Source organism: Acipenser ruthenus, chromosome 1 (assembly GCF_902713425.1).
Source record: "Acipenser ruthenus chromosome 1, fAciRut3.2 maternal haplotype, whole genome shotgun sequence".
Lineage (NCBI taxonomy): Eukaryota > Metazoa > Chordata > Actinopteri > Acipenseriformes > Acipenseridae > Acipenser > Acipenser ruthenus.
The window spans coordinates 19,656,135-19,681,337 of record NC_081189.1 but is presented as its reverse complement, the minus strand read 5'-3'; the positions used below and the strand labels follow the sequence as shown (position 1 = coordinate 19,681,337).

Below are 25,203 nucleotides of genomic sequence, written 5' to 3'. Positions count from 1 at the left end.
TGTTTTATAGTTTGGTTTAAAGAGCTTGAAATATAGTGTCGACTTGGTTACATCCATGGAAACTCTCGCACTTCATCATGGATTTAAAAATTAGGTCAAGCTGAATTTATGTTCTGGTTAAGTTACAAGATATTTTTTTTTTGTATTAAACCATTGCAAATAAGGAACATATTTTAATTGCAGATTAGCATTGGGTTTAGACACCTACTTTACAATAAATTATAAACAATGTAACTCTTGTATTTTCCACAAAGCAAGTGTGTTGTGCTTGGTGTTTTTTATTTTTTTGTGAGATGTTTCCTCCTGATTAGAGGAGGAGACAAAAATGTAATTTTGCAAACCAGCAAAACTGTCTCTGTGCTTTGGTCAGCACTAAAGGGGATTATCTGTCTTTTTGCCATCTCTTTAATGTTGTCAAGCAAAACCTCTAATTTTATGTTGCTTCTTTTATAAGGTCCTCGTCTTTAGCATAATGACATGTTAAAATGACACACTACTGGACTGCATTTAAAAGCAAATAGATGTATACAGTAAATGATATAAACATATGGTGCTGATCTCAAAGCTTTACTTTAGAGGCCATTTATAATATAAAGGAGTAAATGACCTCCGTATAGAAAATCTTGCCTAGATGGCAAAATTACAATTCTTTGCTAAGAATGTCACATGCATTTTCTTGAGCTCGACGTCTTCCAGGAACATATGGATGTGATTTTCACAAATATTTTTGTAAGTAGTCTCATTACACTTTTCATCAGCATTTCAGCTGAAACTGCATGCACTGTATTTATTTAGTTTAGTACCAAAACTCTTTAATATGTGTGGCAGTGCTGAAGGAGGTGTTGAGCTCTTTATCATATGCAGGTCTTGTGTGTTTAAGATCCCACAGGACCTGTCAAACACCATTAGGGGTATTTATTGACCCTGGTGCCCCCCACCCCCAGCAGGAGTCCACTGTTGAAAATGAACTTTTATGATCGATACAGATGCATTGTATTGAAGTAATTCTATTTTCATAGTGGGGGTGGGGGGTTAAGTCTATAAAAAAAATCAATTTATGCTTGGCAGTATGTGCATAACAAATACGTTGCAGTAACTGAATAAATATTTCTCCTGTTTCTACTGATTCCTGCTGGAGGAAGGCTAGATAAGCATCTACACAAACGGGAACCTACCCATGCACACTTCTGTCAAGCTGATTCCATCAATCAGTGTTTGGAGTTATGGCTTTTCAATATAGTAAGCTACCCAACAGAGCTGCACAAACAAGTGAATGTGTAAATGATCTTTTATGTTGTATTCATTTTTTATGGGCAGCTTAGTCTAGTCGGACAAAACATTAAGCCAGCCAGCCAGTGTCCCAAGGATCTCCTACTCCTTTTTTTTTTTTTTTTTTTTTAAATATGTTTTCCATTCATAGATAAGACAGGAATAATATATTCCTATGAATGAATATTTTAACATTGACAACCACCTCACTTTAGAACATAGTTAAGACAGTTATGGTACTACAATGTAACAACTTCTGTTGTATAAGTAACACTTATATGTATATTACACAATGAGTGTACAAAACATTAGAAACACCTTCCTAATATTGAGTAATATTGGTAATATTGGGGTCTGTGAAACCTTAGGAAAATGTTTGCTGGCAGTAAGAAAGTCTGTCACCAAAAGCATATTGCTGTTAACGGGGAAATTTTGCGTAGTCAACGTATGCATCGCCGTCATTGCAGTGATGGAAGATTTACTTCTCCAGATTAAGGCATTTTCTGCAGGTCTACACTTGAATGTTGGCTTTATGTATTGTCCCAAAAGGAAGGGTAACTGGCACTCCTAAAACCGGAGGTGGAGAAAACAAAGCAGCTGCAATTTGTTATTGTTGCTGAAATTGCAGTTTTCACTTGTAATTGCGAGTAGGGCGTGTTGGGGCCTTGGTCTCAAATGTGAGGGTTGTAGTGTGTTGAACTATAGCTCACCTACAGGAAATTTCACTAACTAGCAAGGTACTTACTGCCTGTCAAAAGGTGAATTACTGTACCATTCCCACAGAATGAATTCAGTTACTACACAATGGCACAAATAGATGTACTTGTTGTAAACCAAAGGTTAATTTTTCAGTATAATTTTACCCCTGTGTAGCTTTTACTCCCTATATTGATGTATGCCTTTTTAGCTAAACTGACTTGTTTAAATAAAGGAAAGCCAAGCTAAATGTTGTTTTTTCAAAAATGAGCCTTCTAATTAACAGCAAAAAATGCAAAATCAGGTCTGTGGTTTTGAGGTCTCTGTTTGACTTGAGGATATTTCTTGGATACTTCTTGAGTAGTTAATGTTTGTCAAGTAATCCAGGAGTCTACCCATTAACCCAGAGGGGGCTGTCAGTGTCTGTCACTGATGTATGGACTCACTGTACTGAACTACTATGATCTATGGTCAACCAGTGTCAAATCACACCCCAGGCTCAAAGCAGACATCACAGAAATACTTAACAATTGGGCTTTATTGCCCAGCAAAGACACTGTCTGCAGGCTTAGGTGGGAGAAGGTGTGTCTTTAGGGTCATGTGGAAGGCTGTGAGTTTTGACCATGACTAATTGTTGCCCACCCCCAGCATGTTAGTAGCTGTAATATTTTAAGGCATAAGGTTTTGTGATTTAGTCCATGTCACCCTTACTTGTGTGATGCTACTGCAGAAACATGCACTAACAATGTAGGTGCTTTAACTTCCAATTTACCTTGTTAAGAAGAGTTTTGTATACATGCTTCCACCAACAGGGAGTGTTTTATGAGCAGATGCACCTCTGTATACTTCCCATATGTTTTAAATCGGTTATATCGGGGCTAGGGGTGCACAGATTCTCCAACTTTATAGGTATCAACAAATGAAATAAGTAGGACCTGGAAAGAAGTTAAGTTAGTTCAGTTTCAATTTAGGGTATAGCTGGAATAAAGAGCTGTAGGGCTCTGACCTCGAGAACCGGTATTATGCACCCGTGGTTTATAATTTTATGTTTTATGGGCAGCAGTGTGGAGTAGTGGTTAGTGCTCTGGACTCTTGACCGGAGGGTTGTGGGTTCAATCCCCAGTGGGGGACACTGCTGTTGTACCCTTGAGCAAGGTACTTTACCTAGATTGCTCCAGTAAAAACCCAACTGTATAAATGGGTAATTGTATGTAAAAATAATGTGATATCTGTATAATGTGAAATCTTGTAACAATTGTAAGTCGCCCTGGATAAGGGCGTCTGCTAAGAAATAAATAATAATAATAATAATAATGTTGCTGTCTCGTCGACAGTTGCCTAAAATACATGGGAACGACTGTATTGGAAGCGGTTGTATTAAATAAATATTTGACAGCACGTCCTCTGCAAACCTCAGTAAATAAAACTTTGGTTTAGACAACACTTGTATAAACTCTAATAGTCTTAACTTTGGCTACAACACATTTTTATGTACACCAGAAATAATTTCGGCCTGACACCCTGCAGATTTTATTGTTTGGAATGTGATAAGTTATGTGAGTTAGAATGAATTGGATGTAATTTCAGGAAGACTGCATGCATCTTGAGCTTCAGTACACAAGCAATTAGATAACAATCAGGGCAATAATAAAGAACTGCCATGTGACCCTGTGATGGAATTATAATGAGTTCTGGTTGTAAATCTCCCTCTCGACCTGTGAGGGTACTAAGTAGCGAAAGGGAAAGGCTTTGGACAGGTTGTCCTGACAGTTCATTCCCTGGGTCGGGAAGTCAGTCAGCCTGGAAAAAGACCAGACTCCGGTGCGGGAATGTAGTGACCTGGAAGGTAAACGAAGTAGGAGCTGCAGGCAATAGTCAGCTGCAGTCATTTACCAAGGGGTCATGCATAATCGCATAAAAGGGGCCAGAGAATTGTAAATCTTTTCCTTCGTTTTTGGTTTCGAAATAGACCCGCAAGGACCTGTGCACTGTGTATTAAGAGTATTGTGAGTGCTTGTTTGTCTTGTCTATAATTGTTACTTGTGTTTTTATAGACGGCTAACACGTTCGGGAGCTGTCGCTAAGAGCCAGCACTGAACCCGGAACAGCACTGCACTATTTGTCACTCTTTAAACTGTATCACCCACCACGAGCACTACTGCACGCACCCAGGACTGGTGACTGTGGTTGTATATTGTGGGAGAGATACTGTGTTTATTGTTTAGGGCTGCAATCCCTGTTACTGTTCTCTGTGTTTTACGCATCGCTGTGTATAACCGGAGTTTATTATTTGGTCACCAGACCTGGATTATAAAGACAATAAAACGTATATTTTTCTATACCGTATTACAAATCTCAAGTCTGTTTATTTCTGCACTGCATCACCTCTGCACCTGTACATAATCAGCAACCACTTTGCCACAGACCCTAATTAGTTTGTGAAGTATAATGCTAGTGTGTTTGGTATGTAAACTGTGTGTTTTTTTTTTTGTTTTTTTTTAATATTTTTAATATTTTATCTCCTGCTGCCAACTTGCCAGGGTCCCTTTGAAAATTAGATGTTCCTGGCTGCTAGGTCATTTTTCATACCCATTTTTGAATGAGCTGTATCATATAATAATTCTCAATTAACCGTTTTGAAAGCTGGAATAGTTCTTGATTCTTGCTGTGCACTTTTTAAATCTATCATTGATAAACCGAGTTAAGGCCGCTACACGCCAGCTGCTACACACATTGGGCGACAAGATACCTTTGCAGCAACATAATCATATACACCTGAAGCGACACAGACATGATGCGGCAGATTTGAAAACTGCCAGATCTCTAAAACTATTACAAATTACTATTGCCAGAACTATGGTCAAGACTGGTACATATTCGTTTACATGATGTGGAAATTATGAGTGTCTTCTCTGACAGTATTTCAACACATATGGCAATAAATCATACATACCAGGCTTATCCAGGTCCTTTGAAATGGACTCCCATATATTATCTTTCATCTCTATATTTATAATTGCGATGATATTTGTCATAAAGCTCTGGGTATTTTTCCACGGCAACTATTATTTTTTCCTCTGTTATTTTGAATACTGCTTAACCCTGGTGGACGCAGTCCATGTGAAGCTGTTCTCTGATTGGCGCACGAAAATATCGCCAAAAAATAGGATTCAATCATGTATGTATGTATGTATGTGTGTTTTGCGTCACTCCAGCGTCGGCCTGGTGTTGCCTCCACATCGCCTGTGATGTGAAATACTTATCAAAAGTATAGGTTCTGTTAATTTTGTCGCATTGCTGCACATTTTCCCTTGTCACATCGCGTCTGGTGTATAGTTGCCTTTAATGTTAAACAATTGGGGTTCTGTTCTTCATTGTGTATATTACCTGATCTGTAACCTGCTGTTCAAATATCTCACTTTTAAATAAGATCTTGTTATCTCCCTGAATCATTGATTATTCTAAATGTATAAATAACTAAACTTCATTAAGTAAATACCCAGTCAACCGCTGTAACTCTGCAATCAGCTATTTATTTCCTGTTTGTTTGTTTTCCCCTTTTTTCTGCAGGGAAGATGCACGTGTCTCTGGCGGAGGCCTTGGAGGTGCGGGGAGAGCCCCTGCAGGAAGATGAGATCTGGGCCATCCTGAGTCAGAGTGCAGAGAGCCTCCAGGAGCTCCTCCGCAAAGGTAACACAACCAGGAACTCTTGTGTTGAAGATACCTGATTCAGTGCCTCTGCATGTAGGCCAATGTGGATCTCACCTGGGTACACAAGGGCTAGATTTACAAAGTTCACCCAACTTATTTTTGTAAGTCAATAAAAAGCTATTCATGTTTCAAAACTAGAAATAGACGTCTCTGAGCGTTTCTATCTACGTAGTTTCTTTTTTTCCTTCTGCAATACTTTTGGAAATTGAGGGGGGAGGGGAGGTGGGGGGAAGCTTGTATTCGAAAAAAAAGTCTTCTAACCATCTACTGGTATATCCAGGATAGAAACGGTTATAACCATGATGCATAAACAACATTTCAAAGCCATATGCTTTGATTTATTTGAAGTTACAAAATAAATTAAATATTTGGCTGCTTGATATGAAATTCATGAAGTCATGTCTGTAACTAATGAGATTCAAAACATTTGTCCATAATTTACCATCTCAGGAGGGTCTGTGTTTGGATCAGCATGTCTTTCATAATACAATACATGTTCTGTCCTGTGATTTACAAAATTATTTATTAATTTAGACCTCCTATGGTGTTGGGATGAAAAATATCAAAATTCTCTTTTAGCACATTTGTATTGCTTTTCTTTATGTTCTGCTTCAATTGAATAACCCCCCTCCCAGAAACAAACAAAAAAAAAAAATTGGGGGATTTGTTTTCTCACAAATATTTTACCTCAATTTGGAAGCAAATTAAGTACAATATAATAAGTTTAAAGTATCTTGTCAGCTGATGTCTTTATAAGCAGCAGCCAAGCAGTGAAATTAACCGATTTTTGGGAAAGATTGGTGTTTGGTTTTATACCTTTATCTGTGGGTGCATTGCTGAGCACAATGAATACACATAGTCTACAGGATATAGAATCCACAGACTCTTAGTAAACTGTCTCCTAAGGCCAAAGATCTGGGGGTTTGCAGCAGGCTCTGGAAAGTACAGTATGTTACTCTGTTCAGAGTGGTGCAGATTCTCAAGGCTGCTGCTCAGCTGAAGATCTCTGGGCAGACGCCAGCTTCCTTTGGCACATGCAGTGGGCTACATGCGTAGGACCAGATTTCCACTAGGCCTGATTATACGTACAAAAGTGAAATCAGGTTTAATTACATCCACAGGATGCTTTATATTTCCATACAGCAATAAGAAATACAATATTATGTTTGGGGTTTTTTTTGCATTATTTACATTTAAAAAAAAATATGTCGACTTGGAAATGGAAAGCACAAGAGATTGAGAAGAAAACTACTCAAAACTGTGACAGCTTGGCACTAGTGGGAGGAGTCTCGGTGAACGCAGTAGCTAACTACATCGAGAGTAGCAACTTCCTGGACAATAATATTATTAAGGCCGGACAAAATGACTGTGAACAAGACGTTAATAGATTTTTTTCAGGTAGAAAATAAGGAAAGCCATATGTACAGTATTTATTGAAAGTACTCATGACTTCAAGGTAATGTTGCATTTTACTCACCCAAAATAAATTTTACTTGCAAAATTTGTCAAAATTGGAGAGAATTACTCAATGACCCAAAACCTTATCTGGAGCTTTGGCGCCCCTTCTGAAGTCAGCTTTCCCGTGGTTATTGATGAATAGTTGCACACAACTCTGATCTTAGATACAAAATCGTCTTTGAAATCATGGCTGTAGCATATCAATGACTTTATCAGACTGTCATTCAACAATAAAACACATTCATGGGACACTGATTTATAAATGTCAGTTTATTTGTCAAACGACTGCCACTCTGTCTACAAATGTGTATGCTGACATTTCTACTGGTGCTACACCTTACACTTGCTGTATTTGTCCATGCCAGTTAAATCAGTGTGAACTTGTATTTGGACAACCAATGAAACAATATATTTGGCTTCTATTCCTTTAGATCAGTCTTTGCACCAGCAGCCCCTTGAGCTTAGTGCATAAAGCCAATACAATTGGTCCATTTTAAACTTGAACATGTTGACATCTGCTTTATTTCATTCCAGCTGACCTTGCTGCTCTGGGTTTCATCATCTCCCCCTGGTCTCTGCTGCTGCTCCCGTCTGGTAACGTCTCCTTTACTGACGAGAACGTTGCACACCAGGACATCCAAGCTTTCACAGCACCCGAAATTCTCCAGGGACAGTCCTTGTCATCACTATCTGATATAGAAAAGGTGACCTTTGTTCCCCAAGGAAGCTCATTGTACAGCAAGGGCACAACGTTTTGCTTCACCGTATAGAATGAACTAAGTTTTGCTTCATGAAGTCAAATGAAACCTGCTGAATAATCTTACATTGACATATTGAATTACATACCACTTATTAATAATTGAAAAATATGATACTTCAAAATCTAACATGAAATATTGTACTACTATTATGGTTTCCAGTAGACTTTTGCAATATAATTTTGTATTTTCTTTGATTACATGATGCTAAATAAAATATCTAAATTCAATCCATTCCAAAAATTCTAGGTATTGTGGCCATATCTATACAGTTGTAAGACTAATATACTTGTTCAAATGAAAAACACAAATAAACTACACTGTGCTATTTGTTTCTGTTCAAGTCTCATTTCAGGAAGGTCCAGGGCATTTTATGTTAGATGGTAATGTTGTATTGCAATTGTAGTATTACTACTTTTTATATGCAAGGAAATTGTATAGTTTACACAGTGCCGATTCCCATAACATGTGACATGCATTCTGAAAGCAGCGTTGGTCACATTCAGATATAAGAATTATGGTGAGACTGCATGACCCCAGGATTAAGCTACTAATATACAGCACCTAGCTTTTAGGGGTGTAGATACAGCACTGCGCCTTGTATGATGGGTAATTACAAACGGTTTTAATTCTCTCAAGATCTTGAACTGAATGGTCTTTTTCAGATTCACATTTACTCCCTTGGGATGACTTTGTTTTGGGGAGCTGACTATGAAGTTCCTCAGAGCCAGGTAAGTTCATTCAGGTGACTCGAGTTTAACTAGCGATGGGGTCTTAAAGCAGTCTTCATCTTCACAATGAAGCGCTTTTGCAATATTGATAAATAGAATAAGCAGGAATTTGCTACAGTGTACATGTAGTTATGTATTTTAGTATTTATAAATATAGTATTTACTAAAAACAGGATATACAGGTGGAAATACAGCGTATATTGGTCCAAAGAAAAGTTATCAACTACTTTGGAATAGTAACGCAGAGGTGTAAAGAAGAAACTTTTATTTTGTTGTATCACTGTTTGTGTTGTATGTTATGCAGCTACATGGTTATGAATTGAGTGTGATGCTATACCTCTGTAAAATGTTTCCATTATAAAAGCATAACAAAGTGTAATAAAGCAAAGTGAAAGCATGGCAAAGCATAGGTAAGCATTGTAAAGACCAGCGTGGTCTGGTAAGGCATATGAAAAAACATGGCAAACAAGAGTAAACTATGGTAAATGCATAGTATAACCATGGGGAAAGCATGGTACAACTGCAAAAATACCATGCAAAATACTGTGGTAAACTTTTATAAGGGTCTCCCAATGAGCAAAAATGATAGAACCATCTGCTACTTTCAGCCAATGAAGCTTGGGGAGCATCTCAACAGCATGTTGCTGAACATGTGTGAGGATACTGTGTACACCAGAGTGTCTGTACGGACAGTTCTGGATGCCTGCAGTGCTCATATCAGGAACACCAATTGTGAGCCCTCGTTCTGCTATGTGAGAAAGCTGGTCAGACTGGTGTTGGGCAGCCTCACTGGGGTAAGTAGTGTCCTGATCACAGTATGTGAAGTTTATGGACCCTTGTTTTGTTTTCTCTAGATAACAAACATGGGCAACCTTGGAAATATTTTTCTCTGACTTTTTTTGTTTAGTTTTGTTTTTAGATTTTTACCAAAAAAATGTATAATAAAGTCTATATTTAGTATGCCCCCATTGGGGTATACATATATACGCGACACGTCACACAAAGTATCAGAATCTGGGGTGTAATGAGATTCCTGTCCATCTGTATTTACCGTACATACTTTTAAGTGTGACTGGCCAATACATTACTACTTTATTGCTACTGATGCCCACAATGAGTAGCTCCTGGAGCATTGCTTGATTGGAAACAATTGTGTATTGTCCACTGCATTCAAGACTCTCTTGATGGAGACATTAGTCAATACAGTCATGTTAGAGAATGCATAGGCACCCACTATCATGACCCTTGTAAAGGAGATCATTCTACTAACCCATGATTTTGTACCCCATCACAGGTGTATGTATTAAGGTCTTCATGGATACATTATAGGTAGTGTTCCACATTTCCGGTTTATTCTGAAAAATTACAGGATTTTTTTTTAACTGAACGTCGGTTTTTACTGATTTAAACCGATTTTTTTTTTTTTTTTTTTTTGTCTACTAGTCAATATTTTCGCGATACTATTTTCTAGGAAATACACAATATTTTGATTAAAATGTTGTTTTATTTTGTGCCCGACATTGTAATAAGCAGACCTACATTGCATCCTAGGATACAGCAGGTACGTTTAGACGTTAGAGGATCAAATAACATTGCACATTGGTTCTCTTTTCACAAACATATTATCATCTGATTCTGTTGGCCAATCAAAGTCTGATTATTGTGGCAATTGCTGGGCATGGTAACTACTAGCTTGATCAAAAACTACATTTAAATACTTACACGAAAATATAATATTTTTAGTGGATGAGGAATGGGGAGAAAACGTTAATCAGTTTATGAATTTTCAAAAGAAAACAAATGTTTTGAAGTATACCAAAAGCAAACCTAGCACAAGGCAGAGGACACATAGCGTTGCAAATACTGCTGCATCGAGGTACATGTTCACGCTGACAGTAAAAAATACTGAGAAATAAGCGACACATTAAACTAGAACAATAAAGTGAACTGAGAGACAAACAATCCATTTATGCGGCTTTTACACATGCTTTAATAAAAGAGAGCACAGAATGACTGTATTAATGAGTTTGTCAGAGTGCTGTGCTTTGCTGAACAGCCACTGTTTATTGCAGAGAGGTGTGTATTGTGACTTTGTGCGACAGTACTGCCCTTCAGCTAAAACACTGCCTAACGCCGACAATCTTAATGTAAATATTTGATAGAAAATGGCAATGCTTTAGTTGGTAAATTTATGGAACGCATTGATGGAAATGTCGTGTGATTTCTGACGCGTCTCCCGATGGCTTGGACTGTCCAGTTCTGTCCTTTTTTTTTTTTTTTTCTTTTTATGATTTCAAAGCAAATAAACCTGGCTTGTTTTGTCCTGATGTCATGTTCCTACCTTCTGCAGATACTATTACCGTCTAACTTGGGAAAATATGGCCTCGACTTGCAGGTTCTGCTTCATCATACATGCCAGGGACATTAAACTTGATCATAAACCAGAACTGCTACACATCATATTCCACATGTAAAATGAAATGTGTAAACTCAGATTCCCCCCCTGATTTTTACAGATGTTTCAATTAAAAACAATTTTTTACCTATTTTTTATCGCTATTTTAATATATGTAAAATAAACCAAAAAATTCCTGGGATATTTTTTTAAAGATAAAAACCAAAAATGCAGAACACTAATTATAGGTGTGTGAAACTGGTGCAAAGGCAGGTGTGCTGGTTTTTATATTCTCAGGATCCCGATTAAAACCCATTTGCCTAAAGTTGCACACCTTCAGAACAGCATGATCATGGATGACTGTTTCTCTTCTATTGCACAGCTGGATGGCCTGTTATCAAGCGGTGACAAGGAGGCCCTGCCAGACCGGAGCAGAGAGATTCGAGAGCGTTTGAGAGGGAAAGGGCTGCCTTCAGGTAACTTGGATTATTGATTTATTTCTTTTAAAAGATCTCTTGAACAAGACTGTACTTTGATTTAGTACAGTAGCAGTAGTAAGCAGCAAAGTGTATTTAAAACTTTCAATTTTGGCAGCCTACAAATTGGGTTTGTGATTCCCTTGTAATTGACAGAGGGGGTGACTGCTCTTCCAAAATTGTAAATATCTGTTGTTTAAAGTAATAGACTTTTCACCTGTTGGGGGGTGTGTTGGTATATATATATATATATATATATATATATATATATATATATATATATATATAAATAATGTATATGTAAAAGTGACCTTTTGATCGCCCTAAACTGAAGGTTGAGTATTTCCATTACATTGCTGCCATTACATTTTCAACCTTTTCATTAGACTCCAGTTTCTACATTTCTAAATGCGGTTTTATGTATTTCAGTTTTTGTCTAATGGTAGCAGAAATGCAGTGTGTTGTGCTGAATTGAAAATATGATTTAATTCAGATGAGTCATCTCTCATGAAGCTAAACTGAAATAGGAAATGAATCTGCCTCTGTCTGAGTCTCAGGTGTTGACAGGTTTGTGCACACTAAACTGCGTGACTGTCAGCCAAAAGAAAACCAGGAGAACATCCCAGAGGTGATCATTAAGTATGTTTGTGAAATGAAAATGGACTCCTCTGGCATTGGAGTGGGAAGGCACAAGAATCAACCTGTCTGTTTAGTCTGCATTGAATGAAACCACCATGGTGGCGCCATATCTTGGCCATGTGAACTCACAAAATCAAAGCAATTTAAAAAATTCACAACACATGGTATCCTTGAACATACAACCATAATAGTGTTTGTTGAGGTTCCGAGTCAACCTCATGAAAAATGCTTTTGGTGTATAAGTTGTTGACCTAAAGGGGTTTTGTCCATGAAATTCCTTAAGGCTCCAAATCCCACTTTTTGATTACCATATTGCTCACAAAGCCACACCCACAGAGCTTCATATAGAAGTGTACTGAAGGGGAAAACAAGCTTTGTTGTATGGGTTTAAATTGCATTGTTTTTAACTAGAATGAAAAGATAATCAGAGATTTACAATAAAATAATATAAAACTTGAAATATATCGGTGGGAGGTGTTTTAAAGAGCACCTTGGTAGAGACTTGAAATATCAGCATTATCTTAACTATGGTTTTCTTCTTGTTTAGATTCACTTTGCTGCATTCTCTGTTTCAGTGGCTCACCAGGTTGAGATGACTGAGACAGAAACTGATACAAAGTGAATCTAAACAGGAAATAATCCTCCTATTAGATTACTTTGTTCCAAACAAATGTTCTGAAGAACTGGTTACAGTATTGGGTTAAAAAAAGGTGGTGGTGGAAAGTATTCACAAGATTCTTTAGCGTCCTAACATGACAAAAAAGTAGTTATTCAAATGAAATAATTACCGGTTATCAGCAGTAGTTATTCTGCAATTGCACCCTGAATAAAAGAAGCTCAAAGAATGGCTTGTGGTTGTTCTTTTCTGTTGTGCAACTTCAACACTGCAGGCTTGCACACAGCTCTGGGGAAGATTAACTTCATTCAGAACTGCAGACTGCCAGTAAAAGGCTTTGTATACAGGCTGAAACAATGTGTGTGCTAAACACTGCACACAGATACCATCTGGACATTTACATTACTGAGTCTTGTTTAGGTCCAGTAAAAAAAAAAAGAAAAAAAAAACTAACTAACATTTTTTTTTCTCTTTTTTTTTTATCCTCTGGTCATATTAACGATAGACCACATGTTTTCAGACCGTCTTTGCAGTTGATACACTGCTGTATTCTATGATTCTCTCAATAAAGTTCCAGTACAAGTGGTGTCCAATGAACATTAACTGTCACTGTTACATTGTTTTAACCTCTGGACTTTTCAGTGTTACAGATCCATTTCAATCCGATATGACATTCCTCTTCACACCCTCTAGGATTCTTTGTTGTAGTTAATGACCTCCCATGTCTAGCTGTATCGTGATGTTTGTCATTGTTTTTTATGTTCACTGAAATGTTCTTAAACGGGGAAGTGGATAAATCTGTCCTGAGCTGAACATTTTTTTTTCCTTCACGGGTTACCTGCTGTGCCCACGATGGATAGCTAGGAATAGATTGAAAAAGTAACAGCACAGATACATTGCAGTGTGTCTGTGTGTGTGTGTCTGTGTGTATCTGTGTGTGTGTGTGTCTGTGTGTGTGTGTGTGTGTGTCTGTGTGTTGCACATGGTATTGTCCATACAGTATAAAGTAAACATCAGCATGCTAGAAGCAGTTAAGAATTTTTAAGTCATTGTATTGAAATTGGGAATATTAAATGGACACATTGGTAAAATAATCCAAAACTGTGTATATAAAATAACCACAATACTGTTCATGATTGTGATTTGTTCCCCATTTCCTAATGTTATTGTTTTTTGTGTATTATTGAATATGCAGGAAGAAGCACAACCCCGAACGCAATGGAGAAGTACAAAGCTCGGTTTCACGAGCAGGCCTCCCTGAACCGAGGTCTCAGTAAGTCCATGGGGTTCCTGGCTATCGGCAACAAACTGAGGGAGGAGGAAGACTGTCCTCCTTGCACATCCTCTGATTATAATTCCGGGCACGAGGACATGGTGGATGAGTGCCACCAGCGGGGAGGTAAACTGGACAGGATGGACAAGAGGCCACTTTACCACAATGGGGATTATGGATACAGTAAAAAACACTGGGCCTCCTCCATGGACTTGGATTACCCTGACCCAGCGGTCGTCAGACATGCCGGGATGGATGACAGAGTCACAGTCAGGCCCAAGTCTGCCTCCAGAGCCAAGGAGGCCAGGCATTCAGATTATGGAGGGGTTACTGGCACCCTGGGTGCTCAGAAAGCCCATCACCTGTCAGAACTGTCAGTCTGCTCCGCTTTGTCAAACGCCTATGACAGGATTAAAGACCGGCAAAAAAAGCTACACATGCTTAGAGAAGCCATGGATGTCGATGGTGAGTTTGTTTATTATCTCAGATGTACTGCATTATTCATTTTCCATGAGAAATAATGTCATGTTCAAATGTAGATAAGTGGAATACCGCTGGACTAATCCAGGAAATATTTTGGGCAAGAAATTACATCTTTTTCTGCAAAACCTCTTGTTTAAACTAATAGTTTTTGAATGACTTTAAATATAATTTATAGTGCAGTAATCATAAAACATGAAGTGCCACTTGATGACTTTTTGGTACTGGAGCATAGTGGATACTGAGAAACCACTGCTACAGAGAAATCTGCTGCTGTTTCCTGTGTAAACCAGAACAAACAGGGTGCTGGTCATTGTAAGATTAGAAACCCAGAAATATACTTGCATTTCAGTCATTGCTGAGAGAGTGCTCTGTACGGCAGAGGTTTATGACGACCAGTAATTGGAGTCATGTGCGGAGGATAATGGAATTCCAAACATTGCTGGGCTTGCCAGTGCTTGGCATACTGTCATGTAGCTTCAGGTGGTGGTACAGATGAAGTGTGTCCTTGGTGGGGGAGCTCTGAGGAGAAGTTGTATTGCACACCTAGTGTGTCTGGGTTTTCATGATAAAGCTACAATAAACATTGTAGCATATGAAGTGTGTTTGGGGTTAAGTAATTTGAGATATCTCTATCTCAGAAAGGTTTAAAGAAGTTGTGTTTTTTTTATTATTTAATTGATCAACAATCTGATAGTACTGTTACACAAAACTAGACAGATGTCATATGACAGCTATAACAACATTTTTATTGAGTTCCTTACCGCTCCAAGTCAAATTCTATATTATATTTTATATTTACCAGTATTTTAAAAGAAAGTGTATACAGTATGAAAACAATGTGAAGGCAATAATGGCAAGCAGAATAATACAGTTACCTGCAACAAATGCCCACTATCTCGCTGAGTCAGACCTAGACAAACAGAGTTAATTTTATTAGCTTTTAGATATTTTTTAAATAACGCACTATTAGATATTGTCCTTTCCTGACTGATCCATAATATATTACTTTACCATACTGGGGATAAAAAAGAATGTTACTACTATGAGCAGCTGATTTGTGGGCCTCCCATTATAGATACAATGGCCTTTTTCAAGTCAAGGTACACGTATGATTTTAAATTGCTTTCAAAGGGAAAGTGGAACTAGCTTAGAGCTCTAAAGGTATGGTTTATGACTCGGTTCTGGACTTTATAGTGTACTTATTACCCCAACTCAAACCAGCCTGAATTGCACAGATTCATTCATCTCCATGTTTTCAGCAGAAAATAGACTTGTCTTTGGCTATTTATTTTACTCTGTCTTTTGTTTCTATAGTGGCCATATCTGATCAGTTCCATATTTGAGAAGTTGCAGTGGAAAGTCATTTACATTTAGACACTGTTTGTATTCCATAACGTGGAATTTATTTTGAAGGAAACCATTATGGATTTATTCTCTCTTTTAGATGTTGTTCCTCTTTTATTCAAACATTTAGTAAGATATAGTTGTAAGATATGTAGCCAAGTGCATTGTCTGAAATACTAATATGCATCCTCATGTGGTATAGACCAGACCCACAACTGTTATTTTTTAGCAATCTAAGACACACAGGGACTACTTCCAAGAAGTAATACCATAGGGTTAATAATACATCATCAACAGTTACTTGGAACCTGTCATATCTGATTTAATTGGTTCGAGAGGTCCATTGGATATGTGAAAATATTGCATCTTGGAGGGAGTCGTTATACAACATTGCAGTTGTTTTATGAACGTCGGGGCATTATAAATTTAATATTGTCAAGTACATCACGGTGTCTAAAACACCAAAGTACAGTACTGAAAGTATACTATACAAAGAAAATCAATGTAAACGAGTGCAAAACAAAACATTCTAATACAGTGTTTGGTCATTTACAAAACAGCATTCCGAAAACAGTTGTTATTGTGCTTTCTCAGTCTCTCAGTCCATGCCAAAATAATCCAAGGTTGGTTTTTTGGGGTTGGGAGGGTGGGGTGGGGGTTGCACCGCAAGTACTTGTTAACCTGAGACCAGAAAGGAGTTTAAAATAACAGTAAGAGGAAATGTCATTGAACAAAACACACATAAAAGTAATGCAAGTACAGCTTTATGATTTGCTTTGTGCAAAGGATAAGCTGTATCTTTTTAGTTGAATTGTAAATTCAATACCTCTGAAAAACTAAATACAAGTGAGAAGGCAGTGCATAATGTTTCTGCTGGGTAGGCCTTCCTCAGGAAATACCTGTGGATAAAGCTGAAATATTTCTTCTCCACAGGGATTTCCTCAAAGGCAGAAATGTCTGCAGAAATCCTTATTTCCTCCTTGGCTTTTGCCCACCAGTAGTAGTTTTTATTTTGCATACCAATACTCAGGCACCCTTTGTTTTGTTTTTATATTTGGATCAAGGATCAGTGCTTCATCAGGATTTCAGCCAATTGTATTCATAGAATAACAAGCCTTCAAATAATTAATAACATAGATGAGCTCCAATTGTAAGAAGGAGGTTAGTAGATTTAAGAGAGCATCCAATTTTGAAAGTGTGGAGTTATATAATGCTATCAAAATATATAAAATATACTTCTACACTTTATATATAGCACTGTAGTGTATGCACAAGTTGGGAAGGCAGAAATGGTTAATATGTTGGCCTGGTCCTCTATGAAGTGTAAGTTCAGATGAGACAGCAAACATAACCTGTTTTCTTTGCATTGCAGATGAAAGCCTAGTGCTGCTAATGCAATTTAGGCTTGATTAACATTACCATAATGTAAAATTCATTACTACTGCATTACCAAGAACTAACTGAATGACAAAGTATTTTAAAACGAAGCACTATAAATTTGAACCAGTCATCAAAGCAGTTGCAACTATGTTTTAAAAACAATTGCCTAAAAAAATGAATGAGACAAAGCACAAGAATGTGATGCAACTTGTCAGTAAGCTTTTTAGAGAAACAGGGCTGGCAGATCTTTTCTTTTATGATGATTTAAAGATGTTCTCCATCTCAGGAGAGGATACCACCAATGAATAATAACACCATGACTGATCTTTATAAGCTTTTCTTTTATAACCAGAGTAGAACACTCCAGGTCCTAGATGATCAGAGTAGAACACTCCAGGTCCTAGATGATCAGAGGAGAACACTCCAGGTCCTAGATGATCAGAGGAGAACGCTGCAGGTCCTAGATGATCAGAGGAAACTATAGTGCTTCTGAGCAACATTTAAGTTGCACCTTAGTGGGTATGGAGAGAGGTTCTACAGTGAATCTTTCCATTAATTTGTTGTAGGTAATATCAGATTTTCTATTTCCCTTTCATGCAAAAGAATAGCTTGGTCCTTTTTAATTTGGGTTTGCTTCACCTATAAGATTCCTTTTGAGATGCACTTGGAAGGGGCATTAAGCAATAAATCCATGTTTAATTGTTAAGACCTTTTGTTTAAACAATAAATAAATACATAATATATAGTAAGAGTTGTCTTAAAGAAGTCCTGTTGCTATTGATAAAATTAGTATTTTAAAATGAACAGTATTAAAATAGTTTGATGATAAAATAGTTTGAACATAAATGTAGACCTAGAGGTTCAAAATGTGTTCAAAATCAGCAGTTTGCTGGATCATACCTGACTGTCATCCAAAAGGTCTTTATTGGATGCACCCTTCAAAGCATCCATTTTCTTTTTCTTGTGTTTTGTATTCCCCCCCCCCCCCCCCGATACCCAATTTGGTTATGCCCAGTCGTTGTGTTTTTACTGACCTGCAGAATCTCAATTTTAATATTATATTATGGTTTATTGTACAGTTTGGTATTGCTTGAGGCAAATGCCCTGGAAATGCTTTATCAATTGTAACGTAACACTGACATGGTCGATTTTGTATGGGAGTAAAAAGACACAGGACGCCAGAGTTTGACATTTTACAGATGGTCCCGATGTCCTGTAAAAAAAATGGAGCACCTCTGAGAATTTTCTGGGATGAAAAGAAATGGACGGCTCGCACAGGACTAAATTTCACCGATGTTGGTAAAAATTCAGAAACCACCTGTTTTATGTGGTGATTTTTAGTCCTGTGTGAATCAGGCTTATGACAGCCATCAGAAATCTGCTTCAGCACTGTGGCTCAGATTAACCGCAATGGAGATTTAAAAGGTGCCTAATGGAAATCTTTATGCTTCTGTACTGTGTGGGTCAATTGAAGTGGTTAATTAGTTCTTGCTAATGCATTGCATTTAAAAAAAAAATCACAACAAAAGAGTTTCTGTGCATATGTTCAGTCATGCACTTCAGTTTAAAGATGTTTTATGAATGATTATTATGTAAAGTAAGAAGATGTCGTCTTAATTCTATTTTCTAGTGTGCATTTTTCCTGCCTTTCTAATATTTTACAACCTATAGTGGTTGTAATGCTTCAGTAAAATATGTACTGAATACCTAGTGTACAAGACAGTGTAAGACTGAGAAGTGCTATAGTACAATATGTTTGAAACATACAAAATATACACTAACACTAATAATTTTAATCTGAGACAGACAGGGGCATTGGTTGAATTAGCATGGAATGACCCAAAAACATGATTACTGTTCTATATAACATATTTTTAACTACATGTGAATGTGTTTTATTCAGTTTTTACAGATTACCTGTAAAATAATAGCATTTTCAATCAAAAATAAGCAAGTAGCTATGGTGACGTCACCAGTAAACTATGCAAATTAGTACCATCGAAGATTCGATCATTCCTTCGGTAATGTCTTTCAAACCATCGAAGGTCAAAATGTACCCTTCGTTGCAGCCCTAGAAGGACATGGAACATAACTACATCAGGAGAATAAACCATGAACTCCTCCTTTTAGGACATTCTGCTCCGAACGTTATTAGGTTCTCTAAAATAGTTGTATTATGTATGTCCTTAAAGTACGATAATTCCTGACATTCAAGGGTAAGTTTTATGTAGCAGATGTAGTGCTTTAAGTGGTCTTTAATAATTACGGTTCCATACAGTGCTGTTCCGTAGCACACTGTAGGCAAAGTGGGGCTGCCTTGCTATTCAGCACTAGGCCGCCTTTTCATTCAAGTGGAGTGGAATACTCTTTATCGTATGTTAGTGCTGTCCTTGGGAGGTGGTGGTTGTTGTTGTTGTTGTTGTTGTTGCTGCTGTTGTTGCTGCTTCGTTAACCAGTGACAGCACTGAAGCACTCTTGGTTGTAATTGCATATCAGAAACTCTGCATTGTATTCTGTGAAGCCTTTCAAATAAAGCTAAACGTGTGGCCTACTCCTGGTATATATCTGTCAGGCATGATTAGTGGAACACAGACTTTTTGATGACCCAGGTGGGGAGGACCATCCCGGTATCAAAAGATGTTTGCCTAACAGCACCTCCCAGCATAGGATTGCCCTACTGTGTTTATTACGTCTCTCAAGCCTCTTAGATTTAGCATCTAATTTACTAGGACACTCATGGCGGCTGCTGCAGCAGTGGCAGCACAATTAAATATTTATGACAATGGTAACAGTGGAAAACCGAGATACTGCACATCCTAGTCACGGCATCATAGGGTTCTTGTGACATAAATAGTTGCTATTACAGTGACACAGCTGCCAAATGTGTCCCTTTTGGTTTGTTTTAAATGTATGTAAATAACTATATTTGTTTATTTTTCAGATCCTCTAAAAGTTCATCGACGGTACCATAGTGATGCATACAGCACTTCCAGTGAAAGCCCATCTGTAATTTCTTCTGATCCAGATTACAGACAAGGTAGTACTTATTTATGTTTCAAGCAATGCCAGAGCTGTGATTAAAAGCTTTTGCTGACTGGGGTCCCCGAGTAGCTCACCTGGAGGAAGTGCAGCCGCGTTGTGTGCAGGGTGAGTCATACAGCACAGGTTCACGTCCTGGCTGTACGAAGTAGGCCGGTCTTCACTGGAGACTCCGAAGGGAGCGTCGCATTGGCTCTGGCGCTCCCGTGGGTTAGGGTGGCACAACCCACCAGGGACTGTTTCTCCTCATCGTGTTACAGCGAACCCTACTGGCCAGGCACCCAGTGAGCTCAGGGGTCGGTAGCTTGCTGACATCCATTCTCAAGTTCCTGGGTGAAAAAAGAAAGCTAGCTTGGTCATGGAATCAGAGGGCGCCCACTGAACCCTCGGGACTGAGCCATGTGGTGAATTGCTGCGGGGAGAGGAAAAACAATTCGGCATTCCTAATTAGGAAAAGTGTTTAATGAAGCCCAGCAGCGTGTGTTTCACAGGAACTTGTATGCGTGGGCAGGAATAAACTGCTTCACTACAGTACCTGCAATAATAAAAGTGTATTGGATACTTGATGGAAATCTATGGATTAGAAAGGAATGTTGCCCAAAGGTCAGTGTTGACACTAAAAACTGGTTACAATATAGCAAACTGGTTGCACTCTGCTGCATGGAGCCCTGTAGAGTAAACTGAGATTGGAAATGGTTATATTCACAGAATGTAAATTGTGCTGTCAATTGCTGTTCTTTTTGAAGCCGTGGTACACGGTAATTGCAACCATCGATAGTGAAATGCTGCACTGCATTAAAAAAATGATATTTAGTGGTTTGGGGCTTTAGTGAAATGTGTTTTTGATTTGTGTGTCATCCCTGATGTTTCTCTGCAGTTGATATTATATTCATTTCTTTTTAGGTTTCTGGTAAGCTTTGTACTTTGTGCTAAAAAATAAATGACAACTGCGTTTTGGTTGATTGTCTTAAGACTGACTAAAGCCTTTATGCTAATTTGGAGAAAAAAAAACCACACTCTTGTCACCGCATTGTATGCAATTACATCGTCGATTTAAGTTCTACTGTAGTGGGCCGTCTGCAAAGGGTTAAGAGCTGTTTGAAATGTTGATTAGAGTGAGACTGGAGAAGGTCTGGTGTCGAAATGTTCACAATGCCGCAAGGCTCCGTGCTTGGACTCCTGTTTTCAAATTTTCAAATGGCCACCCAGGAAATCTAAAACAATTTATACCGCATACAACCTTAACCACTACGTTGAGCGCAGTACAGAAACCAGGACCAAGGACACAGTTGGAAATTAAGTGAAGATTTCGAACAGAGCGATGGAATGGGCTGCCTTGTCGTGTTGAGGCAGAATCGCTCCTCGCGTTCTAATGTTCTTATGTAATCATACTTGTATTGTGCAAATCTAGTGGCCTCTGATTTGTTAGTTTCACTAATATACTGAGCTGTGCATTGCTAAATAATGTAAACAGTTTGTGGTTTGGCAGTCCAACTGAAATGTTAATTAAATCATGTGGTCAAATCTGTTGAGTCTCACTTGATTTTATATTTCACCAGCGGCTTTGTAGCAGTGTGTTTTTTTTTCTTGCTTCCTGGTATAGTAGTGTTGTATGGGATACCAGTATTTCTCATTACTTTCTGTGCTGGTTTGGAGTCATGGTCATTTTTATAACTGTCCTGTAGATTGAATGATTATTTTATTTTGTTTGCATCATCTCTACCCATTGTAACCGTTTTGTGTGAATAGTATGAATAGTACATAATAAATAGTACAGGTCAGCATTGGCAACTTGCAGTTTTTGGCTTTAAAATCAGACTACACTACTGTTTTAAAGTAAAATGTCGTATGTTGCAGTTTCTATCCTGTTACTAAATCCATCCTTGGAATAGTTCATAGAAATGCCATACTGTATCTTGGTAACTCTTTACAAAATTGCAAAAGCAAGTGGTTTGTTCCCTCTCAAAATTACATTTACGACATATGACAGCCATGAGTTGCTAAAAGCTGAATTTGCAGGATATTTTGCTGACTCACTAGGAGTCATCATATTGGCTGTTTTATATTACATTTTTTGTCGAAAGCTGCTATAGCTTGCCACCAGTTTTAATATCAGACTTCATTAAGGGGGAGGGGGGACGGTACGGGACGGGACAGGGGGACGGGAACACTAAATTAGAAATACATTTTATTACTTTGGTTTATACTGTGTTATATTATTTGGGCAACAAAGTACATATAGGGAATTTGTAAAACATTTTGTGTAAATACTTGTTGACTGTAATACTTGCAAACTGTTTCAGCTTTTTAATTGTTTGGTTTTTTTAATGTTTAATGAACATTTTGTAGGAGAACAATATATAATGAGAGAAAAAAAGTTTACCATTTACACATTGACTTATACTACAGCCTGATGATACGTTATACTATTCACACCAGCAAAATATTTTATCTGAGGAAAATAATCTTTCAGAAATGATCCGATCTCATTAATCAATTATGCTGTGTAAAAGTTGGTCTCTTACAAATTTTAAACTAAAGCTTCAAACAAGATTTTGTATGAAACATAAAACCATGTGATACCACTAGGCTTGTGCTATTTTAGACTAAAGCTTTTTTTTCAGAATATTATAGAATCGTACTGTATTTTGTGTGCTAGATGATTGCAGGTTAGTAGATGACTTCTGATCATGCATGCATGCATGTTGTTGATCTGTGAGCTCATGAAGAGCAGCCTGAGTGCAGTGTTTTCAGCTGGATGTGATTTTGCTTGCTTTGACAGTGAGGAGACTTGAAGATAATCGAAGGTATAGCTCTCAGGCAGTCCTTGCTGATCATGATGTCGTATCCCTGGCGAGTCATGTATCTCTCAGACACAGGTAGGAAGGCATCTTTTTGGTGGCGGCTGCATGAGTTTTATTATTTGGATCTACCAGTCTCATCTAGACTGTTTTGCAACAGATATTTATTTTCACCCACAACTGCTGACAGATGTTAAGAGGATGTAGGTCTTGCAATCTGATCAGTATATTCGTATGGATTCATAGAGAAGCGCTATTAACTAACACTTTTATACTGGGATTTCCACATGCACTCTCTTTAAGGCCTAACCATAAAATCATTGGACTAATGTACCAAAGTCATCTTTTTAGCTAAGCATAGTTTAATTCAAAGGAAGATGCAATCGACAAATTGCATACAATATATACTATACAAAAAACTATACAATATACCACCCATGGCTCTTTGACTTGTAATAACAGTATGACTGACTGGATTTCTGCATCTGATTTAGTCTGCTTGCTCCATCTGCTGGGTTAACGGAACATTGCATTTCATTTATTATTAGTTAATTATCAGTTTGTTTCCCCTGTTTGGCAAGTGGCCGCTCTCAAACTGATATCTTGTCCAGACAATGTGGCTATAAATTGATTGTATGACGACAAAAATTTGACACAAGGTTTCTAGCATACGAAATGGACATGATTGGGCTATATCACTGTTTTGGTATAAAGGAGTTAGGAAGCATGAATAGACGGAACTGAAACCAAGCGGTGAGCAAAGTCATATGGTAATGATATGCTGTGTCTTTGTTTAACATTAATAAAATAATTTAGCACAAACAGAGGCAAATGATTTGTCCAATTTTATAGCCCAGCTATCCTCCCACTGTAGTTCCCCTCTTGCAGAGTACAGGGAGGTCAAGCGACTTACCCTAGGCCACTCTCTTCTTCAATATGAATAGGCAGTATGAACTTCCCTCTGAAGAGAACCTGGTGAGTCAGGAGATGATGCTGAAGCGGCAGGAGCAGGAGATGCAGAGGCTGCAGGCTCAGATGGCTCACAGACGGTTCAAACTCAGCCTGTACCCAGGAGACCTGCCCAGGGCGTCCATGTTGGACGTCACCAGAGACCCACTGCGTGACATTGCGCTGGAGACCACACTAACTCAGAGGAAGCTGAAGGTAGTGGTTGTGCTGCATATCAACCCTAAAGCAAAAAAAGTAGTTCCTGTAAGAGAACTAAACTTGCCAATGAGTCAGTTTTATTGGACTGGTCAGTTTTCGGGGCAACTGATTAGATTAATCACTATAAGAATTACCAGAAGCAGTAATAACACAATGTTAAGGTGCTTTTTGGCCTCAGTCTGACCTGTAGTTCTTTCTTTTAATCTGATGATTATTATTATTATTATTATTATTATTATTATTATTATTATTATTATTATTATTATTATTCAAGTATTGGAACAAAAAGCAAAATGTATTATTATTTTATACATTTACCCTGGGTTGCCCAACTGAGATGAAATATGAAATATGGGTTTTCTTTTATATGGCTGGGTGGAACCGGACATAGAGGCTGCCCAACAGTGTATGAGATGCCCATTTGGGATTCCATATATTTGATCCTATTCCTTGTGTATAACCAAGACTAGACTACCCCTGGTTCAGATTGTATTGGCCATGCATACGAGTTTACATGGTTCTACAGTTTAAGGTCTTGATGCATAAAGCAGCTTTGTCTACCTGTTTTAATGCCAAAATCATGATTCCATTCAAATGTCTTGACTTTCTTCAGAATTTCTTTGGTCCTGAATTTGTGAAAATGACCAGCGAGCCACCTGTTACATTGGATGTCCCCACTTCAATTCTGGTAAGGCCTGAAAAAAAAAAAAAAAGTTATTATAAATGAGTGAGAGTTTTCATGCATGTTGTTGTATCTTGTGTTAGCAACATCTCTAGCAATACACATGACATGCAAATATTTCATATTCTATGAGAGAGAGCGTAAGATTATTCCTAAAGAATCTCTGAAAAAGCAATACAGGATGCAGCTTTCCTCCTTTTGTGGGTAGAACCAAGGCATTTGATTCAATCGGATCACATCACTGCAGTGGGAGCACAAACCTGTGTTGAACTCAATCTCAGGCTC

General features: G+C 37.9%; 1 protein-coding gene across 7 annotated transcripts in view; it reads left to right on the top strand.

The window, feature by feature from the left end:
• Positions 1-25,203, top strand: part of LOC117409269 (tyrosine-protein phosphatase non-receptor type 13) — an 89,628-nt gene that overhangs the window by 25,561 nt on the left and 38,864 nt on the right. For all 7 annotated transcript variants that reach the window (XM_059018773.1, XM_059018833.1, XM_059018790.1 and 4 more), the window contains exons 2-11: positions 5,536-5,655; positions 7,669-7,838; positions 8,558-8,623; positions 9,232-9,417; positions 11,401-11,494; positions 13,945-14,487; positions 20,171-20,266; positions 23,051-23,147; positions 24,014-24,233; positions 24,850-24,924. In XM_059018773.1, the coding sequence (XP_058874756.1) occupies positions 5,541-5,655; positions 7,669-7,838; positions 8,558-8,623; positions 9,232-9,417; positions 11,401-11,494; positions 13,945-14,487; positions 20,171-20,266; positions 23,051-23,147; positions 24,014-24,233; positions 24,850-24,924 (1,662 nt within the window). In that variant the 5' untranslated portion in view covers positions 5,536-5,540. The remainder of the gene's footprint in view (positions 1-5,535; positions 5,656-7,668; positions 7,839-8,557; positions 8,624-9,231; positions 9,418-11,400; positions 11,495-13,944; positions 14,488-20,170; positions 20,267-23,050; positions 23,148-24,013; positions 24,234-24,849; positions 24,925-25,203) is intronic.